Consider the following 11,366-nt stretch of genomic DNA (forward strand, 5'->3'; position numbering starts at 1 on the left):
AGTATAATTATGAGCATAAAAGATAATTTTTTGAACAAAAATTTGAATCCTAATGAATTTCCAAACTACTCAGTTAAATTCTTTAATTATATTTTAAACCCAGTGTCTACTTTAAATCTAAATTGCATTATCAAATTTAGTTTATTAACATAATTATCTATAAAAAAATAACTATGCATTACAGGTGAAACTTGCTGCGCAAGTCTTCAGCAGAGATGTGGCCCACAGCTTAAGAATACAGATGAACACTTATCGTCAACTACAACTGGAACATGGTTATTGTCTATTCTAAATAAAGTTTTTATATTTTGATAAATTTGATTGATTTTTTTTTGAAAAACTAAATTCCTTAATAAATTATTAGTAGGATTACCGATAAATACTGAAAATCGGTAATTAATAGCAAAACCGTTAAAATCTGTAAAAAGGACATCACTAAAAAGTTACGGTTTTCCTGCTGTCACGCCATCCCTAATTTACGACAATCCGGGCATATAATTGCTATATATTATATAAAGTTAGAAAGAGATGGTCCTGTGGATTCTCATAGTAAAAACCAATAAAATGTGAGACAGACGATCACTACAACAATGACAATTTGTTATATAAATTCCTTGCCTCCCACTTCCCCTTACTACTGAAACAAACATCGTCTATGGAGTTGGTGGTCTGTATCCTATATGTTATTGGTCTGTGAGCATAAGGCGCGCTTCCTTAGGAGTGGTGACATGTCGAACCAATCTACTGCGTTCCTGTGATCATTGACTTCGTCCATTGGTCTATCCTTTGTCAACCAATCATTGGAAAACCAGTGAGAAATATCCAATGTAAGTTCACTTTATTTGACGATTACTACTTTGCGATGGCTGAGCCGGTGCTTGTATTTATTAAAAGTTTCAGGTTTCAGTGTAAAGTTTTCTCGATGTCGGATGGAATTACATGAAAAGCAGCCATTTTGTCATACGTTCGCATCGTTGGCCTAGGGCGCATGACGTATGACTTAATTTTCTGATAAAATTTTCCAAGATTTTCCGTGCCACATACAATACATACTTCAATTTTTGTAATAAGCTTTTAAATATAGAACAATTTTTATATAGGTAGGTTTGTTTATATAAAAAATGTTGGCTGAGTTGCAGCTTTAGAGTACTCTAGAATTTAAAAGTTGAAAAAATAATCTTTCATTACTTACAGTAAACAGCCATGGAGCATACTCAAATCCAGACTGATGGTGGTCAGGTAATGACCATTAACGGGCAGCAGTTGCAGGTTTTGCAGATGAACAATGGTCCACATATGATCCAAGGTCCTAATGGACAGCAAATTGTGATCCATGCTATTCCGTCCACTGGGCCTACTATACAGGTATATATCCAAATATATAAAAGGAAAAGCTGACTGATCCATCAGCGCATAGCTCAAACTACTGGACGGATTAGGCTGAAATTTGGCATACAGAAAGCTATTATGTTGTAGACATCCACTAAGAAAGGATAAGATAAGAAAGGACTAAATAGATGATTAATGATAAATAATAAATAATACCACTTTTATTATAGCAGGGAGTGTTGTGAGGAGTTGTTTGACTTTTCCACCCTATTTTTACATCACAGCCATACACCTTAACATGTTATCCAGACCAAAACAGGAAGAACTGACTACAAGTTAATTTATAACGATTATATTTTGTCTCTCTCCTTACTTTTATTTTTTCATGCTATCAGATTGGAACACCACAAATCCAGGTCGTAGTATCACTTTTTATATTGCTTAGCATTATTTTGTTTTTTCATTAGTTTTTTGATTTTAAAAGGGTTTATTTTTATTACTTTTTTACTTTGCAATTTTTTACTCATAAATTACTTGTTCTGATAGTAATCATATCTGTAGTGTAGGCTTTAGCCTACAGGTCATAATTACTTTAGTAATCAGTACCCATATTATAAATGTGAAAGTGTGTTTGTTTGTTGGTTTGTCCTTCAATCACGTCGCAATGGAGCAATGGATTGACTTGATTTTTTTGATTGGGTATAGTTAAAGACTTGGAGAGTGACATAGGCTACTTGTTATCCCAGGTAATCAAAGAGTTCCCACAGGATTTTCAAACACCTAAATCCACGCGGACGAAGTCGCGGGCATCAGCTAGTCAGGTAATAAGTGAAAAATGAGGAAATATTAAGTAATTTTCCACTTATGAACTATTTGTTCTAATAGTTTAATAGTGATTATGATCTGTAGATGTAGTCTTGAGTAATTTTTGACATATCAATTGCTTGTTCTAAAGTAAAAATGATCTGTAGGTGGCGACAGCTGGTGGTCAACAAATACAGCAGTTACAAGTCCTGCCACTGTCCAGCCTTCAAGGTAAACTACCATATTTACCATATTTTATAGCAGTCTGTGCATGTATGTTTGTATCTATGTGTGTTTCATTGTGTGATTTTCAGTGTGATTTGGATGAATGAAAATTTTTGGAAAAAACTTATATTTTAATCTTTGCTCAATTTCATGTTTTTAATTTAAGGTAATATTCAAACACCATGTTACAATGGTAAAATGTATAAGGCTCAACAGACGTTGTTCCAACCTATTTATTGTACCTGCATTTTTTTAATAAAACATTCATTCATTCATTCATTCAATGAGGTGTCAATAGATTTTAGTTATTATGGTCCGGGTGACATAGGCTACAATTTATACAAACAAAATCAGTACGACAGATGTTACATCCAAAGAAGTGGGGTCTCTGAAATGTTTTTGCTATCATATATCTAGTAAGGTATCAAATGAAAGAAGACAAAATTCTGAGTACATAAAAATATAGTACACAGAGCGACAAAAAAAACAATTTTACTACATACAACCCCTTTGGCTCCTACACGGCATCGTACCGGAACGCTAAATCACTTGGCGGCACGGCTTTTCCGGTAGGGTGGTAACAGACCTGACCAGAAATGCAAAAATTGTTAAACTCCAAACGCCTACCAGGAATTGAACCTGGTACCTTCCACTAATAACACCACAGTGCTTACCATTGCGCCAGGGAGGTGGCTTCAAAATTTATCTTAACACTAGCTAATGCCCGCGACTTCGTACGCGTATATTTAAGTTTTTAAAGATCCCTTGGGAACTTTGATTTTCCGTGATAAAAAGTAGCCTATGTCACTCTCCAAGTCTTAAAGTATACCCATGCAAAATCACGTCGATCTGTTACTCCGTTGCGACGTGATTGAAGAACAAACCAACAAATCAACAAACAAACACACTTTCGCATTTATAATAGATGGTAGTGATATTATTTTCACTTCCATTATCTTTCATATAAAACTGTATTTATGTTCAGGAGCTAGTAGCAGCATACAGCCTATGCAGCTGGTGCAAACACCGGATGGACAGACGTACATCTATCAGCCCACTGCCAGTGCACCGCAGCCACAGATTGATCAACACCAAATTATTCATCAGCCTGGTATGGTATTGACACACTAGCTGACTCTCCTTTTCTTCACTCAGGTGGAATGTCCGATAATTATCTTTAAGCCTAATTTACTTGTTAAGTAGTTAACTTAATTTTAAGTGACACATAATGCATGTAAACAATGAATTTAGTAATAAGTTGCAAGTTTAAATTTATTGTGCAAGTAAACAAGTAGAATAGAATTTTGTCTATTTTTCGCGCGCTCCTCACCCTGCGCAACTCCCCCTGGTAACTACAGCACGTTTGGATTGGATAAAATAAAATATTAAAAAAACCGACTTCCAAAACCACTACAAAGTAAAAAATAACTTTTGTTTCTACACGTGTGTGTATGTTGAAGTCGGTGGAGCTTCACGCTTTGATTTCTAATTTCTTTTATTATGTTCGCCCGACTTCATACATAGGTAGGTAGGTAGTGATATGAACACTTTTATATTGCAGGAACTCTGATAAACATAAATGGCAACCTGGTGCAAGTGGCGGGAGTGGGCAGTGCGGTGCAGCCGCAGCAAATTGTCAACCAACCCAACATTGTTATGGTAATTATTCATCTTCGGTGTACAAGTCAAATTGCTATCGCGCTTTAACCATGTCTCATTAACATCGAAATGACGTCATCCTGACGTCAGCCAAAATAAAAGTATACCATCAGCTCGAAACTTCAGAGTAAAAAGAGCAACTGCCGAGTTTCTTGCTGGTTCTTCTCGGTAGGAACGGCATTCCGAACCAGTGGTAAATTAAAACTACCTGACTATTCATAAGCACTTTTAAAAAGTTTACATCAATAAAAAAACATTCTATTCTATTCTATTCAGTCTAGTGCTGATGTCAATAAAATGATTGCCATGCGCATTAGCAATTTGCGGGACTTCTACTGTAATTAATAAAAAGTAGGTAAGAGGAATGCCCTTTCAGCATCAGTTTTCCCCTTCAATTTTAATATGGGTTTTAAGTCTAGAGTGAGTATAGGCATCTTCTAGGCAAGCGCGCTTCATCTTAGGCTGCATCATCACTTTTCAGCAGGTCTTAATGCAGTCACAAGCGCTAGTCTATTAATTTGAAGAAAAAAAAAACAATGAACTGGATTCATAATTTTAAGATTCTAAATTTATTTCCAAATTTTAAATAAATTATCGAATAGTAAATTAATTTAAAATAGTAAATTAATTAAATGTCACTTGCTTTAACGGTGAAGGAAAACATCGCGAGCAAACCTGCATGCCTGAGAGATCTCCATAATGTTCTCAAAGGTGTGTGAAATCTACCAATCCGCGTGGCCAGCGTGGTAGACTATGGCTGAAACCCTTCTCACTCTAAGAGGAGACCCGTGCTCTGTCGTGAGCCGGCAATGGGTTGATCATGAAATTAATTTCCAAATATGAATTGAATTGCCAGATGGTGAACAACAGCGGTGCCACGGCCGCCGCCACGTCCTCAGAAGGCGCCACGTCCTCAGCCGCGGGCTCTGACGAGGAACCGCTGTTGTACGTCAATGCCAGGCAATACAAGAGGATCCTCAAGAGACGTGCCGCCCGCGCCAAGTTGCATGAACTGGGGAAAATACCCAAAGAAAGACCTGTACGTATCAACAAGTTACGACCTGCACAAAAGTGGGTAACGAGAAACCAGCTAATGAGAAATACAATGACGCCACGAATTCTCAGTTTGTTTTGCAACTAAAGTCCTTGTTCCTTGTAAGTTCCTTGAAAAAAATCGGTTACACGATAAGGGATAAAAAATAGGTTAGCTGCTTCTCTGTTTATACCATTAGTAACTTTATCTGTGCTTTCTTTTTAGTGTGAATGAGAAAGCAAACGTTCCTTTGTCTAGATTTTTTACTCAGTCTACGGTGGGGCCAGAGTGGCGCGTTTTTGCTAGTTGATATCTTCGTTCGCTAACTGACCAATCAAAAAGTGCACAATGGTACCCAACAGGGGTGTTACGGATAGTCGCATCCGCGTCCGCGGATGTGAACTTCTGGTAATCCGCATCCGCATCCGCGGATGTCAAAGTCTGGCATCCACAACCACCCTAGTCTATACAATAAAAAAAAATACATTCTATTTTTCTTTTTTTTTCTTTCAGAAATATCTTCATGAGTCAAGGCATAGACACGCAATGAACAGGATCAGGGGTGAAGGCGGAAGGTTTAATGCTGGAAGTAGAAAGTGTGTATGATTTATCCATATCATTTCTAAATACCTATATAAACTCAAAACTCAAACTCAAATTATTTATTCAGAATTGGTAAAATTTTACGCTTCCTGATTGTCATAAATTTTTATTTGTAAGGTGATATGATATAGTGGTGATAAGTAATACTTAAAACTAAAGCTACGAGGGTTCCAAACGCGCCCAGGTCTGAGAAGAGCCCATAACAAACTCAGCCGGGTATTCTTTTTATTATCACCACTTTACAAAATCACTTAGAACTAACACAAAGCTGTTAAGCAACTCATTCCCAAGCTTTCTTCTCATTCAAATAATCCTTTACATAAAAAAGAAAAAGGTGACTGACTGACACTGATCTATCAATGAACAGCTCAAAATACTGGACGGATTGGGCTGTTTGGCATGCAGATAGCTATTATGCCATCCGCTAAGAAAGGATTTTGAAAATTAAATGCTTGGATAAAATAGGAATTTGAAATTTGGTAGTCCATCCACTTGACCGGTTTCTTTTTTCTAGAAACATGGAGCGTATGGAACATATGGAACACATGGAAAACATTGAAAGCAACTCCACTCAGAAGTTGATGGAGGACATCAAACCAGAAACTGTCTCCATCACCATTATTCAGGTACCAAATATTTTCTCTTCTCTTTACCCTTTACCCTAATTATAAATGCGGAAGTGTGTTTCTTTGTTAGTTTGATGGTTTGTTGGTTTGTCCTTCAATTACGTCGCAACGGTGCAACGGATTGACGTGATTTTTCGCATGGGCATAGATAAAGACCTGGAGAGTGACATAGACTACTTTTTATCCCGGAAAATCAAAGAGTTCCCGCGGGATTTTGAAAAATGTAAATCCACGCGGACGAAGTCGCTGGCATCGTCTTGTTTTTGATAAAATTGAAGACCTGTATGTGATGAAAAATTATATGGACAGTTTCGATGGTTTTAAGAGAAATTAATATCTATAAATAATCAAATATATATTGAATAATGTACTATTTTCTTTTTTACTGACTTCCAAAAAAGGAGGATGTTCTCGGTCCGGTGCGTATTTTTTTAAAAGTATGTATGTAATAGTATTACAAGGATCCTTCGAATTATTTATGTAGATATTTTCTAATTTGATAGTTTTGTCCCATACAAACTTTGGATTAATTCAACACTAATATCTTGTATCCTTTTTTTTGTACCTAAGCTGTTAGTGAACTAATTCTGAATTGTGCTTAGGTACAATATAAAGCTCAAAATAATAGTACATTATGGTACAAGTGTGTAATGTTGGTGATTACCGCTGAGGCGCCATTGAGACTTAAGATAGCCGAGGACGGTAATCATCAATACACACGTGTATCATACGACGTTTATCAACACACTTGTGAATAAATCATACTAAAAATTTATTTGTACTATTGAACACGATTTTTTTGTATCGAAACTTTTTTAAGAACAAAGCAACTCAACCAATAAAATAAAATAAAACTATAACTCACTTGTGAATAATAGCAATGAAAAAGTCACAGTTTGATTATAGGTGTCATTGAACTTGTTTAAGAACAAAGCAACTTAACCAATAAAATAAAATAAAACTCTATAACTCACTTGTGAATAATAGCAATGAAAAAGTAAGTTTGATTATAGGGGTCATTATGTGCCTAATTGCGGTGAAATAAGAGCCACTTTATGAGCAAGTGTGTTGAAAAAGTTATTTATCTACACCCATGCTTTAAATCCAGCCAGCATGCCAGCAGTATAGCGCTGTCTCTTTTTCACAAGAGTGTTATAATGAAATTCAGTACAACATTATAACACTCGTTTGGATGCTTTAATGGTTATTAAGATATTGGGTGTTTTAATGTTGGCAATAACCTAACTGTTTCAGAATCTTTTATAGAGGATTCATAATAAATACTATCTGTCCGGGCTTCATAATATTATGGGTGTAGATAAAGTTTTGTATGCAACTGTTGATAATTAGGTATTAAAACACTCAAGTCATACTATTTAAATATACATACATTATAAACCGACTTTCGTGTTTAATGCACCTCTTTATACAACAGTTGCATAAATAACTATTTCACAATTCTAATTTCAAAGTAGAAAAATATTTTTTAGGTAATCTGTTTTTAGGCCATTTGGGCTCGGAATAATTTTATTAATTATGACCAAAGGAAATGGTAATAAATCAGTTAATATCATCATTTGAATAAAATATTATGTCAATATTTCAGGACGGAGAAGAGTCGCAAGAGAACTCAAACACTTGGCGGAGGCTCGCACCACAACCGCTGGCTTCCACATAGCAGATCGTGCACTATAGACACCAGTGAATCATCTGAATCGCCAATATCTAGTGAAGGAGCAGATATTTTGTGAAGAATCAGTGAAAAGTTGTGAAAAACTAAACTGTGTGTGGTGGTTAAAATAGTGTACGAGTCACGTATATTGGAAAGGTAAACGTATGTTGCGAAAGTTTGGATTGCGCAAAAGGGGGTGACGGGGCGCAGAAAATGTGCGCAAGCTTTGTTCCTAACTGCACTCTAAAATAGACTATAGGGTAGTTTCAAGATTTCTGGCACTACCCATACTGCCATCCTATTTCTAAAAAGTGGTTTACTGCAAAAGTAGTTTTTCAGTGCCAAGAAATTTTAGACTTTCAAAAACTTATTTATTTATTTATTTTGTACCAAAGCCTAAAACTGAAACATAAATATTGAATATGCTAAAGAATATCTTTCTAAAAAAAGAAGCTTTATGGACCAAGGTTTTTAGTTTGGCCCTACGTAGAAAACATTGATCTTTCTAAATTTCCATGTTTTTTGGTGATAACTCTAAAATGACTTTTTAGAAATAAGAAGCATACTACGAGTATAGGGTGACGTAGATCCAGAATATAAGTGGCGAGGGATAATAATATGATATGACGAATAAATGGCGTAATTTTTTAAGAACCTTAATAGCTCAAGGGGTAAAGGAATGGACTGAAAACCGAAAGGTCGACGGTTCAAACCCCGGCCGTTGCAGTATTGTCGTATCTACTCCTACTACACAAGCTTGACGCTTAGTTGGAGAGGAAATGGGAATATTAGTCATTTGACATGGCTAATTTTCTTTTTTTTTTAATGTTACACGGAATAAAATTTTATAGAAAGAGCAAAAAACAATTAATGAAAGCTGTGGAAACTTTACTTTGACTGTACCGGACTGTACTGTATTTTGGACTCAATTTTAGCGCAGTGTAAGGCTGTTTTAAAATGAGTTCAAAGTATTCGGTGATCAAACTTTGGACTTATTTTGTTTGAAAATGAGCTTGTATTCAGTGATCGAAATCACAAATTTTGGACTCTTAGAGCAGTGTAAGGCTGTTTTGAAATGAGTTCAAAGTATTCAGTGATCGAAATCACGAATTTTGGACTCTTAGAGCAGTGTAAGGCTGTTTTGAAATGAGTTCAAAGTATTCAGTGATCGAAATCACGAATTTTGGACTCTTAGAGCAGTGTAAGGCTGTTTTTAAATGAGTTAAAAGTATTCAGTGATCGAAATCACGAATTTTAGACTCTTAGAGCAGTGTAAGGCTGTTTTGAAATGAGTTCAAAGTATTCAGTGATCGAAATCACGAATTTTGGACTCTTAGAGCAGTGTAAGGCTGTTTTGAAATTAGTTCAAAGTATTCAGTGATCGAAATCACGAATTTTGGACTCTTAGAGCAGTGTAAGGCTGTTTTGAAATAAGTTCAAAGTATTCAGTGATCGAAATCACGAATTTTGGACTCTTAGAGCAGTGTAAGGCTGTTTTGAAATGAGTTCAAAGTATTCAGTGATCGAAATCGCGAACTTTGGACTCAATTTTAGCACAGTTTTAGGCAGTTTTGCTTGAAAATGAGTTGAGCTTGAAAGTGAGTATTCAGTGGGCCAAATATAACCAGATTAAAAAAGCATTTTGATCAGAAGTATAGTTACACTGTTTTGTTCGTCAGCTCTTCATAGACTGTTATAGCACAGCTAGTGTATGTAATAACTGTGTCAAATACCTGCAGGTACCAGGTTTGATTCTCGTTATTGTTTTACCTTAATAAGTATTTTCGCTTATTAACTCAATACCTGAATGATTTTTAATCAAGCTACTTCTTGAGTTTGTAATGTTGAATAATGTTTTGGTTACTGACTACACTATTTTTTACATTTGGCAACTTAAAACGAGTTACTATTAGTTAATTTGAAATTAATAATTGTTACTTTAATAATTTTCCAATCATACTGGCTGGTTATATTATTATTTTGATTGTTCTTAGCCAACTTCCAAGAAGGAGGAGGTTCTCAAATCGGTGCGGTTTTTTTAGGGTTCCGTACCTCAAAAGGAAAAACGGAACCCTTATAGGATCACTTTGTCTGTCTGTTTGTCTGTCTGTTTGTCTGTCAAGAAACCTACAGGGTACTTCCCGTTGACCTAGAATCATGAAATTTGGCAGGTAGGTAGATCTCATAGCTGACATTTGGGGAAAAATCTGAAAACCGTGAATTTAGGGTTAGATCACACAAAAAAAAAATTGTGGTCATGAACTAATAATTAGTATTTTCAATTTTCGAAGTAAGTAACTATATTAAGTGGGGTATCATATGAAAGGCCTTCACCTGTGCATTCTAAAACATATTTTTATTTATTTTTATGCTTCATAGTTTTTGAATTATCGTGCAAAATGTGGAAAAAATACGACTGTAGTACGGAACCCTCAATGCGCGAGCCTGACTCGCACTTGGACGGTTTTTTAAAGTAGTGTTAAGGCATCAACTATGTATGTATGTATTAAAGATCATATCTAATTTGTAAATAAAAATTAATATAAATAATATATAATGACTCTCACAGTAATTAATTAACGGCGATTATTTGACTGATATTGTAATTATTGTTTGTAATGGTGCATCCACACTGTTGCTTTTTGTGTTAAGCTTTTAAAGATTTTCCTGTACCAGTTTTGGACTGCAGTATTGAAAGAATGTGATTTTTGTATGGCGGTAGTTTATGGGGCTAGAATTCATAATATTAAAGAGAATAATTTTAAAAAATCTTTTTTTTTTTTTTTACAGAATTAATTACTAACGTCACGCTGTACGGAAAGCATTTAATGACGTCACAAGGCGTAAACGACAAATATTTTTCAATTTATTAACAAAAATAGAGTAATTTCTGCGGGAAAATATTTTTTGAAACTTGGAATCGTTGATGTACCTACCTACACAAAGTAACTGCAGTGTGGATATACCTTTAAACTTTATTTTTGTTAAATTATTATGATTTGGTAGGTATTTTGTATCGGGTTGTTTGATGTAAAATAATGTAAATATTTTTCTATAATTAAGATTCTGTATTGACATTTTTTATTGCAAAGTACAAAATATACATATTGCACAAAATTATTTTCTTTTATTTTCTTAACCAAATCCTACTCATTGAATAAGTTTTCAGTAGGTACTCTGAAAGATTTGAAAAAATGACAATAAGAAGGTATAGTACGCGATAGGTCGAGATGGCAATCGGGGCGGACGCCTCGCACACCCGCTCTATCCCGCACCGATTTAGCGCGGGAGCTGTACTGGTGTGCGGGGCGTCCCCCCGCCTCATACCTCGATTGCCATCTCGACCGGTCGCGTACTATATCAATTCTGTTATTCCTAGCGCACAACATGCGCACAACTGAAAAATAAGATTAAT

At 35.4% G+C, this 11,366-nt stretch overlaps 1 protein-coding gene across 7 annotated transcripts; it reads left to right on the forward strand.

Moving 5' to 3' along the window:
• The first annotated feature begins 702 nt into the window (after window positions 1–702).
• Nf-YA (nuclear factor Y-box A) lies at window positions 703–11,066 on the forward strand. 7 transcript variants are annotated; one of them, XM_069506278.1, is made up of 11 exons: window positions 703–827; window positions 1,195–1,365; window positions 1,725–1,748; window positions 2,301–2,364; window positions 3,344–3,469; window positions 3,920–4,017; window positions 4,874–5,056; window positions 5,564–5,646; window positions 6,168–6,279; window positions 6,681–6,698; window positions 7,886–11,066. In XM_069506278.1, the coding sequence occupies exons 2-11, from the start codon at window positions 1,204–1,206 to the stop codon at window positions 7,955–7,957; spliced, it is 942 nt and encodes a 313-aa protein (XP_069362379.1). In that variant the 5' UTR covers window positions 703–827; window positions 1,195–1,203; the 3' UTR covers window positions 7,958–11,066. The 7 variants fall into 7 exon arrangements, with proteins under 7 accessions (XP_069362379.1, XP_034836511.1, XP_069362382.1 ...); XM_034980620.2 differs by having other exon boundaries at window positions 1,725–1,745; XM_069506279.1 differs by lacking the exon at window positions 703–827 and adding an exon at window positions 855–1,100.
• The last annotated feature ends 300 nt before the right edge of the window (window positions 11,067–11,366 follow it).

The sequence above is a fragment of the Maniola hyperantus genome, chromosome 22 (genome assembly GCF_902806685.2).
Source record: "Maniola hyperantus chromosome 22, iAphHyp1.2, whole genome shotgun sequence".
Lineage (NCBI taxonomy): Eukaryota > Metazoa > Arthropoda > Insecta > Lepidoptera > Nymphalidae > Maniola > Maniola hyperantus.

Bases quoted from the DNA above. Each gene is read 5' to 3' on its own strand.
- Nf-YA (XM_069506278.1), top strand. From the start codon at position 1,204: ATGGAGCATACTCAAATCCAGACTGATGGTGGTCAGGTAATGACCATT. The intron at 2,365-3,343 runs GTAAACTACCAT...ATTTATGTTCAG, and splicing joins GCCACTGTCCAGCCTTCAAG to GAGCTAGTAGCAGCATACAG. The intron at 5,647-6,167 runs GTGTGTATGATT...TCTTTTTTCTAG, and splicing joins TTTAATGCTGGAAGTAGAAA to AAACATGGAGCGTATGGAAC.